General features: G+C 47.1%; 2 protein-coding genes across 2 annotated transcripts; one reads left to right on the top strand and one right to left on the bottom strand.

The window, feature by feature from the left end:
* The first annotated feature begins 6,739 nt into the window (after positions 1 to 6,739).
* Positions 6,740 to 13,508, top strand: LOC144487040 (uncharacterized). The gene is made up of 2 exons (XM_078205086.1): positions 6,740 to 6,839; positions 12,528 to 13,508. Exon 2 carries the CDS (start codon positions 12,877 to 12,879, stop codon positions 13,381 to 13,383), a length of 507 nt encoding a protein of 168 aa, XP_078061212.1. The 5' UTR covers positions 6,740 to 6,839; positions 12,528 to 12,876; the 3' UTR covers positions 13,384 to 13,508.
* An 8,511-nt stretch (positions 13,509 to 22,019) lies between these two features.
* Positions 22,020 to 23,005, bottom strand: LOC144487045 (uncharacterized). The gene has a single exon (XM_078205094.1). It carries the CDS (start codon positions 22,990 to 22,992, stop codon positions 22,135 to 22,137), a length of 858 nt encoding a protein of 285 aa, XP_078061220.1. The 5' UTR covers positions 22,993 to 23,005; the 3' UTR covers positions 22,020 to 22,134.
* Positions 23,006 to 23,514: the final 509 nt, after the last annotated feature.

Genomic DNA, 23,514 nt, shown 5'->3' with positions numbered 1-23,514 from the left:
TTCCATGATAATTGTGGGGTGATTCATTTTGGTAGGACTAATTTAAATGTGGATTACAGGGTCAAAGGTAGGGTTCTGAAGACTGTGGAGGAACAGAGAGATCTTGGGGTCCATATCCACAGATCTCTAAAGGTTGCCACTCAAGTGGATAGAGCTGTGAAGAAGGCCGATAGTGTGTTAGCTTTTATTAACAGGGGGTTGGAGTTTAAGAGCCGTAGGGTTATGCTGCAACTGTACAGAACCTTGGTGAGACCACATTTGGAATATTGTGTGCAGTTCTGGTCAGCTCACTATAAGAAGGATGTGGAAGCGCTGGAAAGAGTGCAGAGGAGATTTACCAGGATGCTGCCTGGTTTGGAGGGTAGGTCTTATGAGGAAAGGTTGAGGGAGGTGGGGCTGTTCTCTCTGGAGCGGAGGAGGCTGAGGGGGGACTTAATAGAGGTTTATAAAATGATGAAGGGGATAGATAGAGTGAACGTTCAAAGACTATTTCCTCGGGTGGATGGAGCTATTACAAGGGGGCATAACTATAGGGTTCGTGGTGGGAGATATAGGAAGGATATCAGAGGTAGGTTCTTTACGCAGAGAGTGGTTGTGGTGTGGAATGGACTGCCTGCAGTGATAGTGGAGTCAGACACTTTAGGAACATTTAAGCGGTTATTGGATAGGAACATGGAGCACACCAGGATGATAGGGAGTGGGATAGCTTGATCTTGGTTTCAGATAAAGCTCGGCACAACATCGTGGGCCGAAGGGCCTGTTCTGTGCTGTACTGTTCTATGTCTATGTATTCCATTGTTTTTCTATGTTCTCTATGTTCTAAAATCAAGTTACAGAATACAATCCTGCTGATGCCAAGGGTTAATTTAATTTATCATGGCCAATCCGTCTAACCTGCAGATCTTTGGACTGTGGGAGGAAACCGGAGCACCTGGAGAAAACCCACACAGACACAGGGAGAATGTGCAAATTCCTCACAGCGACCCGAGGCTGGAATTGAACCCGGGTCCCTGGCGCTGTTAGGCAGCTGCACTAACCACTGTGCCACCGGGCCACATGTCAGTGCCATCGCCCGACTCCAGCCCTGTCTCAGCTCATCTGGAACCCTCACCCATTCCATTGTGACGTCACACCCTCACCCATTGAGATGGGTTTGGATTTCAGCCCAGGGAGGAGGGAGAGTGTGTGGGACAGGGATTTACAGATTTTGGGGAACAAGAGAGGAAAAAATGTCCCAGAGAAACTAGAATTGTCTGTTCAGAATTTCTATCCCGGACTGACGCTGATGACTTTTCCAAATTTTTTTTACAGGATATTGGAAGTGGAGGATTGGCAGACAGAAAACTCAAACCGAACATCATGACTCGCAAAGTCATTTTGTTCATTCGGAGCTGAATATCATTGGTCTTTGAATATGGGAGGAGAAATGTTTGACTCTTCTGTCTGTTTAAAGATTTTAAACATCAGTGTGACCGGAAAAGCAGTGAAACAAACACACACCCGATTGAGAGTGTTCCAGTGAACTGACTGAGGAAAGATCTTTAACAGTCTGAAAGAACATCACACAATTCACAGCAGGGTGAAACTACGTGTATGTTGTGTGTGTGGACGAGGTTTCAACTGATCATCCAACCTGGAGAAACACAAGGGCACCAGCACCATGGAGAAACCGTGGAAATGTGTGGAGTGCGGGAAAGGATTCGGTTTCCCATCACAACTGGAAGTTCATCGGCGCAGTCACACTGGGGAGAGACCGTTCACCTCCTCCGTTTGTGGGAAGGGATTCACCCATTCATACAACCTTCTGACTCACCAACGGGTTCACACTGGGGAGAGGCTGTTCACCTGCCCTGTGTGTGGGAAGGGATTCACTCGCTCATCCCACATTGTGACACACCAACTTGTTCACACTGATGAGAGACTGTTTCCATGTTCTGACTGAGAAGAGTTTTAAATGCAAAAAAGATCTGCTGACACACCAATGCATTCACACTGGGGAGAGACCGTTCACCTGCTCTGTGTGTGGGAAATGATTCATTCAGTCATCCCACCTGCAGACACATCAACTTGTTCACTCTGATAACAAACTTTTTAATTGTTCTGACTGTGAGAAGGGCTTTAAAAACAAAAAGGATCTGTTAATGCACCAATATACTCACACTGGGGAGAGGCCATTCACCTGCTGTGTGTGGGGGAAGGGATTCAGCCGCCCATCTGCCCAACTGAACCACCAGAGAATTCACACTGGGGAGAGGCACTTCACCTGCTCAGAATCCCTGGGAAGGGATTCATTAATTCATCCAACCTTCTGATACACCAGCAGCTCCATACAGGGGATCGACCGTTCACCTGCTCTGAATGTGGGAAGGGATTCACCCGTTCATACAACCTTCTGACACACCAGCAGGTTCACAGTGAGGAAGGGCCATTCACTTGCTCCGTATGTGGGAAGGGATTCACTCTTTCACCCAACCTATTGAACCACCAGTGAGTTCACACTGGGGAGAGGCCGTTCACATGTAACGTCTGTGGAAAGGGATTTATTCAGTCATCTAACGGTAGCACGGTAGCACAGTGGTTAGCACTGCTGCTTCACAGCTCCAGGGTCCCGGGTTCGATTCCCGGCTTGGGTCACTGTCTGTGTGGAGTTTGCACGTTCTCCCTGTGTCTGCGTGGGTTTCCTCCGGGTGCTCCGATTTCCTCTCACAGTCCAAAGATGTGCGGGTTAGGTTGATTGGCCAGGTTAAAAAAATTGCCCCTGAGATGCGTAGGTTAGTGGGATTAGCGGGTAAATATGTGGGGGTAGGGCCTGGTTGGGATTGTGGTCGGTGCAGACTCGATGGGCTGAATGGCCTCCTTCTGCACTGTAGGGTTTCTATGATTTCTATGATTTCTAACCTGCTAACACACCAGCAAGTTCACAAACGACTGCAAGGTTTGGATTCTACACTTATCGATGCTGTTAATCATATCCAGGTCTGAATCATGTTCTCTCTGACTTTTTTCCTCTGTTGAGGTTTGATATTCTGAATAAATGTGAAATAGACATTTGATTGAATCATTGTTGTAGATTTTTGTCTTTTCCATTTGAGTGTTTAACGTCACGAGGCTGGAGCTCAGAAAGGGCAATCTGAGGGAGGATCATACAGTAGGAACAGAACTTCATTCTTGACCCAGTCCTTCAGGGGCTCACTGAGAGGGACAAACAGCACTTTGGTCTTTTTCGTCACTTTTCACTGACAGCAAAGTCCCCGTGTGGGTGAATCCTGAGGTGTGTAAGAAATGTGTCCCAGTCGTTCTTTTCCATGGTTCAGAGCTCCTAGACCCGGAACAGAAGCTCCTTTACAACTGTGTTTAGAGTCAGGAAGAACAACGGTGAATGCTGGAAACGTGCTGTCAAAGATTGGTGTAAAACTGGGATCTATTCCTGACTGAGAGTGAAACGGCAGGTTTAGGTTTCCAGACTAAAAATGAAAAAAAGTGTAAAACATTTTAATGTGTGTGTGTCAGTCCTGGTTTATTGAACAGAAACTGGCTTCAAATAAATTGGTTGAAGTCTGCATTAAAGGAGGAGCTGGAGACGTTCAAAGGAGCCTGTTAACTGCTGGGACAATGAGACAACAATTTGATTCCCAGATAGAGAAGGAGCTGCAGTGTGTGTCCAAGAATTCTCAGTTTTGTTGATGTGTGCTTCCCATACACTATCCTTTTAAATAAACCTCACTCCTATCAGCCTTTAACCATTATAAACAGAACAGAGAGAAGCTGAGCAGCATCAGAGCCCTGACTGATCATTTAAGAATGAGTGATGTGTTCAGCTGAAGTTTCCTGTTGGTAGTTTTCTGGGTGATCTCCTTATTTTGATCATTCTCAGTGACCCCTGGGTGTGAACCTCCTCTCCTCTCTTTTAGACAATCATTCACTTAACATCTCCTCTCTCTCAGAAACTCAATCGCTCAACATCTCTCTCACACTCACTGAACGTCTCTCTCTCTCTCTCTCTCTCTCCAGGCATTCACTCACACCTCACCTTCCATCTCTCTTACATTCTAACCTCGTTCCTCTCTCACATTTACTTAACCTCTCTCCTCTCAGATACTGTGTTCATCACTTAATGTCTCTCTATCTTTCTTTCAAACACTCACTCATTTAACCTTCCTATTTCAGATCTGCTCAAACTTATTCATTCTTTTCTCTCTCTCATTACCTCTCTCTGAAAAAGCACAAACAAACTTCATCTCTCTTCGCTGTCTGAGAAAACATTTAATTGATGGAGATTCAATCCTCTCTGTTTCTCTCTCCCACTTCCTCTGACAGGCCCTGACTCACTTTAAATCTCCTCTTTTCTAATAACCCTCTTTGGGAAAACTCATTTGTTCTCCAATTCCTCCTCACTTCTCCCAGTGATGACCCTCAGTCCATCTCCCAATTCAGTGAATGTGTTAAAAGTCCAAATAATCTCCTTTCTTTATTGTTTAAAATGGGAATGGAGGTGAATGTAATGCTGAGACTGGCAGCAATCTGTGTGGTTGTTCTTGATGCTGTCAGAGTGAGTTCAGCCTCACAGGAAGGAAGACTGTTCACGGTGATAACATCAAACTGACGCCGGCTGTTTCATTCTCAGGTAACACAACTTCCTGTTTCTCTGCTGCCGGCTCCAAACCTCACATCTCACTTTTGAGCAGAAAATAAATCCAGGGACCACAATCTGGTGAGAACATCTGTCAATGCGACCTATATCTGTCCACAGAGTCAGGGCAGAGTCACACAGATCACATTGTGGTGACATTTACAAATGAGCCTGTTATTTCTGTTCAGAGTTTCCATTCGCAGATAAAACCAGCTGTGTCTGTGGATCAGTTACTGAGTTCCCTCTGTTCCCTGTAGCTGGGAACTGATAGCCTGCTCCCTTATATTTTATATCATTCTCTCTGTATTGCTTGTTTCCTCTATTTCTCAGCTTTTATCTTTGACTTTCCTCATCTTTCTGCTTTCTAAAATCTTCCTCAATTTTTCTCTCAGTCTTTCCGTCTCTCTCTTCCTCTGTAACTTTCTCAGGCTCTGTGTGTTCCTATTTAATCGACATGTTCAAAATCATGAAGAGTTTCTGATTGATTATAGAAGGAAAAACAGGGAGAGAAGCAGAAAAACCCAGCAGATCCGGCGGCATCTGTTCAGAGAGAAACAGTTAACATTTTGAGTCCATATAATTCTTCAGGGCAGGAAAAACATGGGTTATCCATCTTAGATTAGGGAATGTGATGGGACGATTTAATAGAGATGTTTCAAATGACAAATGATTTATGATAGTTTCTCTCCATTGACACTATTTCCCAGGAGCAGGAAGTCTGTTGATGGAGAGAATCTATTTCCCAGGTGCAGGAGGGTCTGTAAGCAGAGGATACAGAGATTTAATATAATTGACAACAGAACTGGAGGGGGTGATAAGGAGAATTTTTAACACAATAACTGGATATGATCTGGAATGCACAAACTGACAGGTGCTCGAAGCAGGTTTAATAGTAACTTTCAAAGGGAATTGGATAAATACTTGCAGAAGGTAAATTGGCAGAGTTATGGTCAATAGGATTAATTGGACAGTTCACTCATCTTTGTGACATTCTGAATGTTTCTCTCCTGAGGTTTTAATATTTGATCTTTTCAGTCACAATGTGTCTCAAACAGAAGATTAAACCATTGGGTTTGATGAGCTGTCAGATCTGTTTCCTGTGTGTAACTTGAGAATTGCAGATAACCATGAGAAGGAACTGATTATTTTCAGTTCCTCGAACAGATACACCTCAGATATCAGAAATCCCTGGAGTTCCCCATGTCCTCATTATTCTCCCCTTGAGTATAACAGCTCTCAGTCAGGCCGAGTCAGTCGCATGTGTCTCTGTCATGATGTTTCCACTTGTATTTTATCACTCACCTCCCAGTGACACTCACCATAACACAGACACCTTAAAATATCATTGTTCCCTTACACTTTGTCCTCCTATTATAATCAAATGTTTGTTGGGCCTCTTGTCTCCCTTAATGTCAGATTATCTGCAGTTAAAATGACCTCAGAGACACTGAAACCGACCTCAGTGATTATTATACCAGACTCCAATCAGCCCCAGGAGCTGCAGTTGTAGAATACAGCAGAATTGGAATAACAGACAGGTTATAGTCTGATACTGACAGTGGCAGAGTAACACACACCGGAATCTAAATACATTATATCAATGGACCATGACTCACTCACACTATCAAATGAAACCTAAACTTTGGTTATGGTGCACTAGATACTGACTGTATTACCATTACATTGGATCCAATGCTGTGTTCACTAACATACTGCAACGTGACGCTTATTATTTGAACAAACATTGTATTTGTTACACTCAGAGTAAGTCAGTGCTTTGCTGTGTTGTCTCTGTGCTCCATCCCCACTCTGATTGTATTGGAGCCTGTATGTGTCATTGTTACACTCAGAGTAAGTCAGTGCTTTGCTGTGTTGTCTCTGTGCTCCATCCCCACTCTGATTGTATTGGAGTCTGTGTGTGTCATTGTGACACTGAGACTCTGTCACTGTGATTATTGGACAAACAGCAAGTTACCGTCACAATGCCCGGCTGATTGACGGCAGCGCGGACCAATGGGAAGAGGGGGCAGTGCTGGCAGACCGATCTGGTGTGGTCGGTCCTCTAACCAATAGAAACGAACATGGGGCGGAGCCAGCTTTGACTTGAGCATGCGCAGTGTGAGTAATGGCGATGGAGGCGGCTTTTGTTTTGGGCTCGGAAATCTGTTCGAGGTGATTGGCGGTACGGAGAGAGCAATGGATCGTCCAGGTGGGTGGAAACGCTGCGTAAGCATGTTGTGTAGGCCGCAAACCGCGGAACAGAACTTCCCAGACCCAGTTTGTACCGAGCAGGACTGCAGCTCCTCATGTTCGTCCGGGGTTAACGTTCGCCATCTTTATTGGGGGCAATATGCAGCAGTGCGCACGTGCGGCCGCCATGTTTGTAGAGGGCAATGTTGTCAATCAGTGGGAGGCGCTTGTTCCCCAGTGTTCAGAATGGGGACAACTTGTCCATCAAACTGCATCAACCCTCTGAGTCCCAATGTCTTATTGATGAGGCAGAGCGGTGACAGAGAAGGAAAAAGAAAGGGAAAGTAAAACAGAAAATGCTGGAAAATCTCAGCAGATTTGATAGCATAGAACATAGAAGCGCAGTACAGGCCCTTCAGCCCTCGATGTTGCACCGACCTGTGAAACCAATCTAAAGCCCCTCTAACCTACACTATTCCAATACCATCCATATGTTTATCCAATGACCATTTAAATGCCCTTAATGTTGACGAGTCCACTACTGCTGCAGGCAGGGAATTCCACACCCTTACTACTCTCTGAGTGAAGAATCTACCTCTGACATCTGTCCTATATCTATCACCCCTCAATTTAAAGCTATGTCCCCTCGTGCTAGCTATCACCATCCGAGGAAAAAGGCTCTCACTGTCCACCCTATCTAATCCTCTGATCATCTTGTACGCCTCTATTAAGTCACCTCTTAACCTTCTTCTCTCTAACGAAAAATTACACTGTAGATAAGTAAGCCCCACCAACTTTCCCAGAAGACTAAGGAAATTTGGCATGTCCGCTACGACTCTCACCAACCTTTACGGCTCCCGGGTCAAGGTCAGGGTCGGAGGATAAACATTCTCTCCACCCCCGCGCCCCCCCCTCCGCCCGTCCCCGCACGCCCCCAAAGATCTGCACTCACTGGGGAGTGAGAATAGAACCAACGTTTTGAGACTGGACGACCCATAGTCAGAGCTTGTACACGCGTAAACAGAGCATGTAAACTTCAACACCCTCCACGTACCCTTGTACACCTCTATCAATCTACTTTGCTCCAAGGAGAACAACCCCAAGTTATCCAGCCTAACATTGTAATATAATTCCTCATCCCTGGAACCATTTTGATAAATCTCCTCTGCACCCTGTCAAGGAGCCTCGCATCCTCCATAATGTGTGGTGATCACTGGTTTGCACAGACCCAGGTATTCTGTGTTCCTGTCTGTGATCTCATCACATACTTACAATTGCACAGTGACATCACCCCCGCTCCCCGGGGATTTCCTCAACTGGGAGATTTTTCTCTGATGCCAATGCTTCTGATATCTTTCCAGCTGCAGGCTCCAGCAGGAGATTTTAATATTAAAATCAGTGAAATACTTTCAGAGGTGAGTGTTTGTGACCATTCACGGGCGCGGGTTCTCGTCATAAACCAGCTGGTCGCCTCCATGCTGTGGTACCGGCTGGTCCCTTTGACCCCTCCCCCTGGCATTGTCGCCAATATCCAGAGAACCCTCGTGAGATTCTTCTGGGACAATCGACTGCACTGGGTCCCTGCTGCGGTTCTGCATCTCCCGCTTGAGGAGGGCGGACAAGGTCTGGTGTGCCTCCGCACTCAGATAGCGACCTTCCGCCTCCAGGCCCTGCCGAGGTACCTTTACGTTGAGCCCCCTCCACGATGGTGTGCAATGGCGACGTATTTCTTCCGCCAGTGGCACGGCCTCAATTATGACGTACAGCTCCTGCATATCAATCTGGGGCGCATTTCGACCTCCTTGCAGGAGCTCCCCGTCTTTTACAAGGACCTCCTCACTGTCTGGAACACGGTCGCCTCGCGACGCAGCTCTCCCCCGTCAGGAGTAGCGGCTCTCGTGCGAGAGCCGCTGCTTAGGAATCTGCTCCTCCAGCCATATGACTTCAGGTGGCTGGCGGAGAGGGGGGCTGTGGACGCCGGGGTGACCAGAATCGGGGACGTGCTCGATGGCGGAGGGGCGGGCTGGATGAGCCCCCACGTGCTGGCTGAGCGCGTGGGGACGACCGTCCGGCGCGCGGCCAAAGCCATCCTAGACCTTAGGACGGTCGTGCTCGGCCCCGAAAGTGCACGCAAACTGGAGACGGCGCAGGCGTGCGGTGGGATCCCGCCCGAGCGTTCCCCTGTTCGGACAGAATTCCACATTGGCCCAAAACTTCAACCCTCCTCCTCGGGTCAGGTGCCCCACAGCCTGAGCCGCCTCGTCGAAATGTCCTCCGTGCCTTTTTCTACCGCGCAGAGGCATTTCCTGTTGCGGGCTGCTGCTGCACACCTTCCACTACCGCCTCCTCGCCTGTCGCCCGGATACACCTTGGCGGGCCTTGTTTCCGTAGAGGTCCCTCTACGTTGGGATTGCCCCAATTACATCGGGGACCTGGGGTGAAGGGTGATGCATGCAGCAGTTCCGCACAACCGTAGGATTCACTGGTTCACGGGCTATGAAGCTTGCCCCTTCTGTGGCCTTGTGAAGTCCATGGACCATGTCTATGTTTTGTGTCTTAGGTTGCACTTTCTTTTTGTTGGGGTCGGGATGGCGACCTCCTCGTGAACCTGCTCCTGGGCCTGGCGAAACGCGCCATTTACCGGTCCAGGCTGCGGGCGATCGAGGGGGCCGTCCATCCTGACTGTCTTCCCCTCTACCGCGGCTACGTTCACGGCCGGGTGTCCCTGGAGAGGGAGCATGCGGTGTCCACGGGCGCGGTTGACGCCTTCCGCGCCCGCTGGGCACCGCAGGGGTTGGGGTGCGTTATTGACCCTAATAATCACATTTTAATTTGATGTTTTTAAGTTTCCTTTGTACTTTGATTTCTGTTCGGGCTGTTCTCCCTCCTTTTGGGGAGCTGCCCCTTTTACTTTGTCCTGACTTAATCTGAGTTTGTTTATTTGTTTTGACCTAAAAGAGGCCAACATCTGTGAGTAAAACACTTTCTTTTCTCCCCCTTTCCATTTCTTTTCTCATTTTGGGGGGAAATTGGGGACTTGCAGCAACTGAAGGGAAAGAAAGTGAATCCAGGGAGGCTGCAGACTCTGGAAAGGTTGGCCCAGGTCTCCCTCTCTCTCTCTCTTAAAGACATTGATATAGAAACAGAGATGATAGGAGCAGGAGGAGGCCATTTGGCCCTTCGAGCCTGCTCCGCCATTCATTGCTCCGGGCCCAGATGGGCTACATCCTAGAGTTCTAAAGGAGATAGCTGAAGAAATAGTGGAGGCGTTAGTTATGATCTTTCAAAAGTCACTGGAGTCAGGGAAAGTCCCAGAGGATTGGAAAATCGCTGTTGTAACCCCATTGTTCAAGAAGGGAACAAGAAAAAAGATGGAAAATTATAGGCCAATTAGCCTAACCTCAGTTGTTGGCAAAATTCTAGAATCCATCATTAAGGATGAGATTTCTAAATTCTTGGAAGTGCAGGGTCGGATTAGGACAAGTCAGCACGGATTTAGTAAGGGGAGGTCGTGCCTGACAAACCTGTTAGAGTTCTTTGAAGAGATAACAAATAGGTTAGACCAAGGAGAGCCAATGGATGTTATCTATCTTGACTTCCAAAAGGCCTTTGACAAGGTGCCTCACGGGAGACTGCTGAGTAAAATAAGGGCCCATGGTATTCGAGGCAAGGTACTAATATGGATTGATGATTGGCTGTCAGACAGAAGGCAGAGAGTTGGGATAAAAGGTTCTTTCTCAGAATGGCAACCGGTGACAAGTGGTGTCCCGCAGGGTTCAGTGTTGGGGCCACAGCTGTTCTCTTTATATATTAACGATCTAGATGATGGGACTGGGAGCATTCTGGCCAAGTTTGCCGATGATACAAAGATAGGTGGAGGGGCAGGTAGTATTGAGGAGGTGGGGAGGCTGCAGAAAGATTTAGACAGTTTAGGAGAGTGGTCCAAGAAGTGGCTGATGAAATTCAACGTGGGCAAGTGCGAGGTCGTACACTTTGGAAAAAAGAATAGAGGCATGGACTATTTTCTAAACGGTGACAAAATTCATAATGCTAAAGTGCAAAGGGACTTGGGAGTCCTAGTCCAGGATTCTCTAAAGGTAAACTTGCAGGTTGAGTCCGTAATTAAGAAAGCAAATGTAATGTTGTCATTTATCTCAAGAGGCTTGGAATACAAAAGCAGGGATGTACTTCTGAGGCTTTATAAAGCACTGGTTAGGCCCCATTTGGAGTACTGTGAGCAATTTTGGGCCCCACACCTCAGGAAGGACATACTGGCACTGGAGCGGGTCCAGCGGAGATTCACACGGATGATCCCAGGAATGGTAGGCCTGACATACGATGAACGTCTGAGGATCGTGGGATTATATTCATTGGAGTTTAGGAGGTTGAGGGGAGATCTGATAGAAACTTACAAGATAATGAACGGCTTAGATAGGATGGACGTAGGGAAGTTGTTTCCATTAACAGGGGAGACTAGGACGCGGGGGCACAGCCTTAGAATAAAAGGGAGTCACTTTAGAACAGAGATGAGGAGAAATTTCTTCAGCCAGAGAGTGGTGGGTCTGTGGAATTCATTGCCACAGAGGGCTGTGGAGGCCGAATCGTTGAGCGTCTTCAAGACAGAAATTGATAAATTCTTGATTTCTCGAGGAATTAAGGGCTATGGGGAGAGAGCGGGTAAATGGAGTTGAAATCAACCATGATTGAATGGTGGAGTGGACTCGATGGGCCGAATGGCCTTACTTCCGCTCCTATGTCTTATGGTCTTATTATGATCATGGCTGATCATCCAACTGAGTAGCCTAATCCTGCTTTTTCCCATAACCTGTGATCCCATTCACCCCAAGTGCTTTATCCAGCCGCCTCTTGAATACATTCAATGTTTTGTGCACCAACTACTTCCTGTGGTAATGAATTCCACAGGGTGACCTCTCTTTGGGTGAAGAAATGTCTCCTCACCTCCGTCCTAAATGGTCTGCCCTGAATCCTCAGACTGTGACCCCCGGTTCTGGACTCCATCGGGAACATCCTCCCTGCATCTATCCTGTCTCGACTTCTTAGAATTTTATAAGTCTCTTTGAGACTCCCCCCTCATTCATCTGAACTCCAACGAAAACAATCCTAACCTCGTCAGTCTCTCCTCCTACATCAGTCCCGCGATTCCCTGAATCAGCCTGGTGAACACCCTTTGCCCCCTCAGTTTGACACATTTATTTGTCTGTCTAAAAGGATGGTCTCTTTCCTAATGTTCACATTAAAGGGCAGCTTTCCCCAGGAGATGGCTGACATTTAAGCGGACAGTATGTTAATATAGGACAGAGATATGTCGAGTGTTATTATATGGTACCCAGATTAGATATATTATTTATGTTTCTGTAATAAAATACATTTATTATTTCTTGCATTGTAATATAAGATGTTATACATTTCCAATCATAAAGTCATTACAGCACAGAAGGAATCCATTTGGTCACTCTCTGTATAACATTCCAGTCCCATTCCCACTCTATATCCCCATTCTCCTGAAAGTTTATTTCCTTCAAGTGCCCATCCACTTTCATTTGTAAATAGAATCCATAGATATGGATGGAGATTTACAACATTTTGGGACTGAAATAGGAAAGAATGTTCCATAGAAACTAGAATTGTCTGCACTGAATTTCTATCCTATACTGACACTGATGACTTTTGTAAACTCATTTTCCAGGATATTGAAAGAGGAATCACAGGCCGAAATCTCAAATGTCACGTCTAGACGTGACAGAGTCATATTCCTTGGGACCTCAATATCATCGGACTTTGAATCCAGAAGGAGAAATGATTGTCCAGTCTGTTGATTTGAAAAGATTTGAAATGTCAGTGTGAGTTAAAAAGCATCGACACACTGCCACAATCGAGTGAGTGTGTTCCAATGCACTGACTAAAGAGCTTTAACCAGTTACACAATCTGAATAAATATCACACAATTCACAGCGGGGAGAGACTGTACCCGTGTTCTGTGTGTGGACGAAGTTTCAACTAATTGTCCACTCGAGAGTGGTAAGGACACCTGCACCATGGAGAAACCATGGAAATGTGCGGACTGTGGCAAGAGATACAGAGCCCCATCTCAGCTGGAAGCTCATCGGCGCAGCCACACTGGGCAGAGGCCGTTCATCTGCTCTCAGTGTGGGAAGGGATTCACTGAGTCATCCAGCCTGCAGAGACACCAGCAAGTTCACACTGGGGAGAGGCCATTCACGTGTTCTCAATGTGGGGAGGGATTCACTCGATCTTCCGACCTGCCGGTCCATGAGCGCGTTCACACTGGGGAGAGGCCGTTCACCTGCTCTCAGTGTGGGAAGAGATTCACTCAGTCTTCCAACCTGCGGAAACACCAACGAGTTCACACCGGGGAGAGACCGTTCACCTGCTCTCAGTGTGGGAAGGGATTCTGTGATTCATCCAACCTGCAGATACACCAGCGAGTTCACACTGGGGAGAGGCCGTTCACCTGCTCTCAGTGTGAGAAGAGATTCAGTCTTTCATCCCAGCTGCTGAGACACCAACAAGTTCATGAGTGATTCCAGTGGTTGGATTCTGCTGTTATTGTTTCTGCTCTCAATTACATCCAGGACTGCATTTTGTTCATTCTCACAGTTGGTCAATGGGGAGGGTCGGGGGGTTTCTTTCTGCTGGACTGACCGGTCTCATGACTTTGCCTCCAGTGGGCTGATGCTCTTTGAGTTTTGTTGCGAATACCTGGTTTCAAATTTCACACGGATCACAGAGTGACCGGGTGTGAGGAAGTTCAGAGATATTTAGTCAGCATTTCTGTTTGAAACCCCCCCAAACGCCCATCCAATTTCCTTTGTAATTGTTTATTGTCTCCACTTCCTCCACCCTCGTAGGCAGCGAGTTCCAGGTCATTACCATTCGCTGCATCAAAATATTCTTCCTCACATCACCCCCCCCCCCCGCATCCCTGACCCAAAACCATAAATCTGTGACCCCCTCATCCTTGTCCGATCAGCTAATGGGAACAGCTTTCCTTTGTCCACCTTTAGACCTTTCAGTTTCCCCAGAACCTTCTCCTTAGTGATGGCCACTGCAGTCACCTGTTCCCCCTGATTCTCCTGGAGCTCTGGCATCCCCCTGGTGTCTTCCACCGTGAGGACTGATGCAAAGTAACGATTCAGTTCATCTGCCATTTCTTTGTTTCCTATTGTTACTTCTCCCGCCTCATTTTATCGTGATCCAATGTCTATTCTTGCCTCTCTCTTATCTTTTATGGATTGAAAAAAAAACTCTTCCTATCTTATTTTATATTACTGGCTACCTTGCACTCTTATTTCATCTCCCCCACCACCCCCCCGCCCCCCCCCCCCCCCCCACACCCTCCACCCGCCCCGCCCTATTGCTTTCAGAGTTGTCCTCTGCTCGCATTTTTAAAAAATCCCAATCCTCCAGCTTCCCACTAATCCTCGCCACTTTATATTCTTTTTCTTTTGCTTTTATCTTGTCCTTGACTTCCCTCGTCAGCCGTGGATGCCTCGTCCTCCCCTTGGCATGTTTCCTCCTCCTTGGGATAGACTCGGTCGCGGGGACATTGAACAATGAAGGTCGGTGAATTGCCAAAGTGGGTTAGCGATCAACGCTGAAATTAAAATTACAATGAACATTTTGCTGTCTCTCTTTCTCTCTCTCCCTTTCTTTCTCTCCCACTCTCTCATTTACAGCATGAGATTAAGTCATAAGCGTCTAGGCGTTCGACGTTGACAGTGGAGAAATTGTCAGGAGGGAATGAATAAAGGAGAAGGAGATATGAGAGCCGAGAGGCAGCTTGAATGCTTGTTGGATGTGCTGGGAAGTATGTGCGCGATATGAGATGTGGGGAAGAGGTGAAGAGGTTCGCGCTCTCTTGTGGCCGTGGCTGACATGATTGTGCAAGTTGAAGATTTTAAAAGTGCAGTTTCTGCCGTGAGCAGCAGGGAGCAGTAAAAGTGAGGTGGATATTGAGGAGGAGAAGAATGGGGAGAGTGAGGAAAGTGGGGATTGCAGAATGGTGCGGGTGAACGTGCAGGGCAGGTGGAGAGTTGGTTGGTCAAAGGTGTGTGTCCATGTTTTGGTTTACTTGCGTAGATTGATGTGGTGATGGCATTGGATGTGAGAGTGAATGAAAGGGGCAGCAGAGGGAGTGAGTGTGGAGGCAGGCAGAGAGGCATCGGGTTTGTCTGCATTGAGGGGAACGGCAAAATATTTTGTTTGCTGCGATTGAAGGTGTGGAGAAAAGGAAGCGTTTCGCTGTATTGGTCAGGCGGCACTGCTGTATCTATTCACAGGTGCCATCCCACTACTGAAGAGCACAGGGGATTTGACCTGCTCCGTTTCCGACCGGGGCCGGTTCACCCCTCCTTAGCACACCTGGTGCTCCCGGAGTCCTCTCGGAACACCATGCGGATACTGACCTTAGTGCGGACACCCGATCGGCACAGAGAACAACAGCCCAGAACTCCCGACCTCAGGCAATCCAGCAGCCTCAGCCTCCCAGCAGCGGGATTACAGGTGCGCGCCACAACACCCGGCAAACGCAATCCTTGATTCAGCCGCCTTCAGTTCAAACAGCAGCAAGAGCTCGAATGCAGACATCACTGCAAATATAATCGGCTGCTTCACTGACTCAACTGACCATAATTTGAGGAAGCTTCAACTTTGTGTGCTCAAGTTAGTCTAATTGACACCTTAAAATTCATTTGTGCGAATTTTTGTTTGTATTCATGGAACCTGTGTGAATATGTTCACTCAGTCCAGTCCTCAGCCCAGGGATCAGTGCCGTTGAAAATAAGGAGCCGTTTTCTTTGTTGGAATGACACGCAGCAGCTCGGCTGTTTGCCCCTGAAATACACGCGTTTACTGCGCGCATCACAGCAGAGCGGAACAGAGACCTTTCCTTTTCCAGATCTCTGAATGTGACGCAGTGTTTTGCCAAGTGGAAGCTATGATACCAGAAGACCATGAGACATAGGAGCAGAATTTTGCCACTCGGCCCATCGAGTCTGCTCCGCCATTTAATCATGGCTGAAATTTTTCTCATCCTCATTCTCCTGCCTTTTCCCCAAACCCCTGATCCCCTCATTAATCAAGAACATATCTATCCCTGCCTTAATGACACTCAATGATCTGGCCTCCACACTTTCTGCGGCCCAGAGTTCCACAGATTCACCACACTCTGGCTGAAGAAATTCCTCCTCATATCTGTTTCAAATGATTGTCCCTTTAGCCTGAGGTTGTGCCCTCTGGTCCTAGTCTTTCCTACTAGTGGAAACATCAACGCTGCACTCAGCGCTGGAACACGTAAATAACAAGGACACCTCTGTCAGATTCCTATTTATTGACTACAGCTCAGCCTTCAACACCATTTTTCCCACGAAGTACATCCCCAAACTCCGTGGCCTGGGCCTCAGCACCTCGCTCTGTGTTTGGATCCTGCACTTCCTAACTCACAGACCATAATCTGTAAAGATAGGCAACAACACCTCCTCCACGATCATCCTCAACACCGGTGCCCCACAAGGCTGTGTTGTCAGCCCCTTACTATACTCCTTATGATACCTATGACTGTGTGGCCAAATTCCCCTCCAATTTGATTTTCAAGTTTGCTGACGACACCACTGTAGTGGGTTGGATCTCAAACAATGATGAGACAGAGGACAGGAATGAGATAGAGAAACTGGTGAAATGGTACGGCAACAATAATCTCTCCCTCCATGACAACAAAATGAAGGAGATTGTCATCGACTTCAGGAAGCGGAAAGGAGAACATGCCCCTGCCTACATCATGATGTGGAGATGCCGGCATTGGACTGGGGTGAACACAGTAAGAAGTCTCACAACACCAGGTTAAAGTCCAACAGGTTCAGTTGGTATTTGCTTATGGTATTTGCTACCAAATAAACCTGTTGGACTTTAAGTGTTGTGAGACTTCTTACTGCCTACATCAACAGGGATGAAATAGAAAAGGTCGTGAGCTTCAAGTTGTTAGGTGTCCAGATCACCAGCAACCTGTCCTGGTCCCCACATGCCGACACTATTGTTCAGAAAGTCCACCAATGCCTCTACTTTCTCAAAAGACTCAGGAAATTTGGAATGTCAGCTATGCCTCTCACCAGTTTTTACAGATGCACCATAGCAAGCATTCTTTCTGGTTGTATCACAGCTTGGTATGGCTTCTGCTCTGCCCAAGACCGCAAGAAACTACAATAAGTCGTGAATGTAGCCAAATCCATCACGCAAACCAGCCTCCCATCATTGACTCTGTCTGCACTTCCCACTGCCTCGGCAAAGCTGCCAGCATAATTAAGGACCCCATGCACCCCGGACATTCTCTCTTCCACCTTCTATCTTCAGGAAAAAGTGTAAAACGTCGAACGTCATGTACCAACCGACTCAAGAACAGCTTCTTCCCTGCTGCTGTCAGACTTTTGAATGGACTTACCTTGCATTAAGTTGAACTTTCTCTGCACCCGAGCTATGACTGTAACACTACATTCTGCATTCTCTTGTTTTCCTTCTCCATGAACGGTATGTTTTGTCTGTATCGCGCGCAAAAAACAATACTTTTCACTGTGCGTTAATAGATGTGAGAATAATCGATCAGATCAAATCAAAATCAAAACGTCCTCTTTACGTCCACTCTACCCAGGCCTCGCAGTATCCTGCAGGTTTCAACCTTTTCCTTCTAAACTCCAACGAGTACAGAGCCAGAGTCCTCAACCGTTCCTCATACGACAAGCCCTTCATTCTGGGGATCATTCCTGTGAACCTCATGTGGACCCTTTCCAAGGCCAGCACATCCTTCCTTAGATACGGGGCCCAAAACAGCTCACAATAGTCCAAATGGGGTTTAACCAGGGCCTTATTCAGCCTCGGAAATACATCCCTGCTATTGTATTCTAGCCCTCTCGACATGAATGCTAGCATTGCATTTGCCTTCCGAACTGCCGACTGAATCTGCATGTTAACCTTGAGAACAAGCACTCCCAAGCCCCTTTGCGTTTCTGATTTCCGAAGGATTTCCCCAGTTAGAAAATAGTCTGTGCCGCCATTTCTCCTTCCAAAGTGCATAACCTCACACTTTTCCACATTGTACTCCATCTGCCACTTCTTTGGTCACTCTCCTAACCAGTTCAGGTCCTTCTGCAGCCCCCTGCTTCCTCAATACTACCTGTCCCTCTACATATCTTTGTATCATCTGCAAACTTAGCAACAGTGCCTTCAGTTCCTTCTTCCAAAACATTAATGTATATTGTGAAAAGTTGCAGTCCCAGCACCGACCCCTGAAGCACACCGCTAGTCACAGGCTGCCATCCTGAAAAGGACCCCTTTATCCCCACACTCTGCCTACTGCCAATCAGCCAATCCTCTATCCATGCCAGGATCTTAAGCTTAGCACCATGTGCTCTTAACAGATTGAACAGTCTCCTATGCGACACATTGCCAAAGGCCTTCTTGGGATCAAAATAAATCACGTCCACTGGTTCTCCTTTATCTTACTTCCTTGTTATCTCCTCAAAGAATTGTAAGAGATTTGTCCGACATGACCACCCCTTGACCAAGCCATGCTGACTCAGTCCTATTTCATCATGCACTTCCAAGTATTCTGCAATCTCATCTTTCATAATTGACTCTATAATCTTGCCAATGACCGAAGTCAGGCCCACTGGCCTCTAATTTCACATTTCCTGCCGCCCTCCCTTCTTAAACAGCGGTGTTACATTAGCTACTTTCCAGTCCTCTGTCATTCCTGAAAGATCACTGCCAATGCCTCCACAATTTCCTCAGTTATCATTTTTAGAATCCTGGCGTGTAGTCCATCCAGTCCAGGTGATTTATCCACCTTTAGACCTTTCAGTTTCCCCAGAACCTTCTCCTTAGTGATGGCCACTGCAGTCACCTGTTCCCCTTGATTCTCCTGGAGCTCTGACATCCCCCTGGTGTCTTCCACCGTGAGGACTGATGCAAAGTTACGATTCTGTCCATCTGCCATTTCTTTGTTTCCTATTGTTACTTCTCCCGCCTCATTTTATCGTGATCCAATGTCTATTTTTGCCTCTCTCTTGTCTTTTATATATTGAAATAAACTTTTCCTATCTTCGTTTATATTAGTGGCTACATTGCAATCATATTTCATCTTTCCCTCCCTCATTGCTTTTATAGTTGTCCTCTGCTCGCATTTTAAAAAATCCCAATCCTCCAGCTTCCCACTAATCCTCGCCACTTTGTATTCTTAATCTTTTGCTTTTATCTTGTCCTTGACTTCCCTCGTCAGCCGTGGATGCCTCGTCCTCCCCTTGGCATGTTTCCTCCTCCTTCGGGTAGACTCGGTAGAGGGGACATTGAACAATGAAGGTCGGTGAATTGCCAAAGTGGGTTAGCGATCAACGCTGAAATTGAAATTACAATGAACATTTTGCTGTCTCTCTTTCTCTCTCCCTTTCTTTCTCTCCCACTCTCTCACTTACAGCATTAGATTAAGTCATAAGCGTCTAGGCTTTCGACGTTGACAGGGGAGAAATTGTCAGGAGGGAATGAATAAAGGGGAAGGAGATATGAGAGCCGAGAGGCAGCTTGAATGCTTGGTGGATGTGCTGGGAAGTGTGTGCGCGATATGAGATGTGAGGAAGGGGTGAAGAGGTTCGCGCTCTCTTGTGGCCGTGGCTGACATGATTGTGCAAGTTCAAGATTTTAGAAGTGCAGTTCCTGCCGTGAGCAGCAGGGAGCGGTAAATGTGAGGTGGATATTGAGGAGGCAAAGAATGGGCAGTGAGTGAGGAAAGTGGGAATTGCAGAATGGTACTTGTGAGCGTGCAGAGCTGGTGGAGAATTGGTTGGTCAAAAGTGTGTGTACATGTTTTGGTTTACTTGCGTAGGTTGATGTGGTGATAGCATTGGATGTGAGAGTGAATGAAAGGGGCAGCAGAGGGAGTGAGTGTGGAGGCAGGCAGAGAGGCATCGTGTTTGTCTGTATTGATGGAAACGGCAAAATACTTTGTTTGCTGCGATTGAAGGTGTGGAGAAAAGGATGCGTCTCGTTGTATTGGACAGGCTGTACTGCTGTTTCGATTCACAGGTGCGATCCCACTACTGAAGAGCACAGGGGATTTGACCTGCTCCGTTCCCGACCTGGGCCGGTTCACCCCTCCTTAGCACACCTGGTGCTTCCAGAGTCCTCTTGGAACACCATGCGGATACTGATCTTAGTGCGGACACCCGATCGGCACAGAGAACAACAGCCCAGAACTCCCGACCTCAAGCAATCCAGCAGCCTCAGCCTCCCAGCAGCGGGATTACTGGTGCGCGCCACAGCACCCGGCAAACACAATCCTTGATTCAGCCGCCTTCAGTTCAAACAGCAGCAAGAGCTCGAATGCAGACATCACTGCAAATATAATCGGCTGCTTCACTGACTCAACTGGTAATAATTTGAGGAAGCTTCAACTTTGAATGCTCAAGTTAGTCGAATTGACAACTTAAATTCATTTGTGCGAATGATTCTTTGTATCATGGAACCTGTGTGAATATGTTGACTCAGTCCAGTCCTCAGCCCAGGTATCAGTGCCGTTGAAAATAAGGAGCTGTTTTCTCTGTTGGAATGGCACGCAGCAGCTCGGCTGTCTGCCCCTGAAATACGCGCGTTTCCTGCACGCATCACAGTAGAGTGGAACAGAGACCTTTCCTTTTCCAGGTCTCTGAATGTGACAGTTTTTTGCCAAGTGGAAGCTATGATACCAGAAGACCATGAGACATAGAACATAGAAAAACTACAGCACAAAAATGCCCTTCGGCCCACAAGTTGCGCCGGTCATATCCCTACCTACCGAGGCCTATATATAGACTTACCTATAATCCTCAATCCTATTAACTCCCATGTACTCATCCAGAAGTCTCTTAAAAGACCCTATCGAGTTTGCCTCCACCACCACTGACGGCAGCTGATTCCACTCACCCACCACCCTCCGAGTGAAAAACTTACCCCTGACATTTCCTCTGAACCTCCTCCCCAGCACCTTCAACCTGTGTCCTCTCGTAGCAGCCATTTCAGCCCTGGGAAAAAGCCTCTGAGAATCCACCCGATCTATAGCTCTCAACATCTTCTACACCTCTATCAGGTCACCTCTCATCCTTCGTCTCTCCAAGGAGAAAAGACCGAGCTCCCTCAACCTATCCTCATAAGGCATGCCAACCAATCCAGGCAACATCCTTGTAAATCTTCTCTGCACTCTTTCAATAATTTCTACATCCTTCCTGTAATGAGGCGACCAGAACTGAGCATAGTACTCCAAGTGGGGTCTGACGAGGGTCTTATAAAGCTGCATCATTATCTCCCGACTCCTAAACTCAATCTCTCAGCTGATGAAGGCCAGAACACCATACGCCTTCTTAACCACCTCCTCTACTCGCGAGGCTGATTCAAGAGTCCTATGGACCCGGACCCCAAGGTCCTTCTGATCCTCTGCACTGCTAAGAGTCTTACCCTTGATATTATACAACTTCATCCCATTTGACCTGCCGAAATGTACCACTACACATTTATCCAGGTTCCAAAATGTACCACTACACATTTATCTGGGTTATCTGTGTTGTTTAAGTTTTTATGTAAACTTTTATCGTGCCTGTATAATATTTCACTCCTTTGTTTAGGTTCCTTCACAATTGAATTTCATAATGGACACATCACTGTGAAGAGGTCAGTCAGAATTATCAGCAAGGATTAATCAGCACTTTCTCATTGGAGATGTTAATCAGTGGAACCCCTCACACACAGATTTGCAGAAAAGATTAATTAATTTAGGACTGAAGTAAAGTTCGTAATTTTATTGTTAACTTTATGAACAGGTTCTTGTTGAGGATTCTTGAATTAAGGAGAAAGATCACAGAAGGTGCTTTTGAAAAGGAACATTGCAGCTCCGAAAATCAGTGACATCTCCAGAATATTAAACTCCAACCAGGGGTGGCACGGTGGTACAGTGGTTAGCACTGCTGCCTCACAGCACCAGCGACCCAGGTTCGATTCCCGGCTTGGGTCATTGTGTGGAGTTTGCATGTTCTCCCCGTGCTTTGTGGATTTCCTCCAGGTGCTCCTGTTTTCTCCCACAGTCTGAAAGATGTGCTGGTTAGGTGCACTGACCCGAACAGGCACCGGAGTTTGGTGATTAGGGGCATTTCTCAGTAACTTCATTGCAGTGTTAATCTAAGCCTTACTTGTGACTAATAATTTTTTTTTAAAGTTGTAGGGATGTTAACATCAGCAGAAACAAACCAGATATTGTCAGACTATCAATCCAGGCTGTGATTAAAAGCAGAATCCAATCCGTGCAGTCTATTATGAATTTGCTGGTGTCTCAGCAGGCTGGAGGACCTTGTGAATGCCTTTCCACACAAGGAGCAGGTGAAAGGCCTCTCCCCAGAGTGAGTGCGTTGGTGAGTCAGAAGGTTGGATGACTGCTTGAAACTCTTTCCACAGGTACTGCAGCTGAATGGATTCTCCTGAGTGTGAGTGCGGTGGTGGGACTGGAGGGTGAATAACCGAGCGAATCCCTTCCCACACACCGAACAGGTGAATGGTCTCTCCCCGGTGTGAAGTCGCTGGTGTCTCACCAGATCGAATGACTGGGAGAATTTATTCCCACACATGGAGCAGGTGAATGGTCTCTCCCCGGTGTGAGTGCATTGGTGAGCAGTCAGGGTGGATGACTGCCCGAAACTCTTTCCACAGGAAGTGCAGCTGAACGGTTTCTCCTCGGTGTGAATTCGCTGATGTGTCCAAAGGCCGGATGACCGAGTGAATCTCTCACTGCACACGGAGCAGGTGAACGGCTTCTCCCCAGTGTGAATCCGCTGGTGTGTAGCGAGGCTGGATGTGCTGTTGAACCTCTTCCCACAGTGAGTGCAGCTGAAGGGCCTCTCCTCAGTGTGAATTCTCTGGTGTAACATCAGGTAGGTTGTCTTGGTAAATCCCTTCCCACACACAGAACAGACGAATGGCTTCTCCCCAGTGTGACTGCGTTGATGGATTTCCAGCCGGAAAGAAGACTTGAATCCCTTACCACAGTCCCCACATTTCCAAGGTTTCTCCATGGTCTGGGTCTCTTCCTGTCTCTCCAGCCTAGAGATCAGTTGAAGCCTCGTCCACATACAGAACACGTGTTTGCTCCCCACTGTGAATGGTGTGATGTTTTTTCAGGATGTGTAACTGGTTAAAGCTCTTTCCACAATCAGTTCACTGGAACACTCTCACTCGGGTGTGTGTGTGTGTCTCGGTGTTTCTCCAGTTGCACTGATGTTTAAGATCTTTTCCACAGATAAACATTTCTTCTTCCACATTGAAAGGTTGATGAATAGTTGAGTGACTCAAACCAAAATGTTTGTATTGAGTTTTGCATCTACAAATCTTTCCCTTGTAAGATCTGTAAAAAGAGTTTACAAAATTAATCACGGTCAGTCCAGGATAGAAATTCATATCAGACAATTCTAATTTCTCTAGAACATTCTTTCCTCTCTTGTTGCCCCAAATCTGTAAATCCCCATCTCACACACACTCCCTCCTCCCTGGGCCGAAATCCAAACCCATCTCACCATCTCCACCATTTCTGTCCTCCATTCCCTCCCTCCAGTCTGTCTGGCTTCAGTTCTCTTGCACCTCTGTGCAAAATCAAG

This window comes from Mustelus asterias, unplaced genomic scaffold (genome assembly GCF_964213995.1).
Source record: "Mustelus asterias unplaced genomic scaffold, sMusAst1.hap1.1 HAP1_SCAFFOLD_560, whole genome shotgun sequence".
NCBI lineage: Eukaryota > Metazoa > Chordata > Chondrichthyes > Carcharhiniformes > Triakidae > Mustelus > Mustelus asterias.
The sequence above is the reverse complement of the archived record's forward strand: the minus strand, read 5'-3'. Positions and strand labels throughout refer to the sequence as shown.

Bases quoted from the DNA above. Each gene is read 5' to 3' on its own strand.
- LOC144487040 (XM_078205086.1), top strand. From the start codon at position 12,877: ATGGAGAAACCATGGAAATGTGCGGACTGTGGCAAGAGATACAGAGCC.
- LOC144487045 (XM_078205094.1), bottom strand. From the start codon at position 22,992: ATGTGGACGAGGCTTCAACTGATCTCTAGGCTGGAGAGACAGGAAGAG.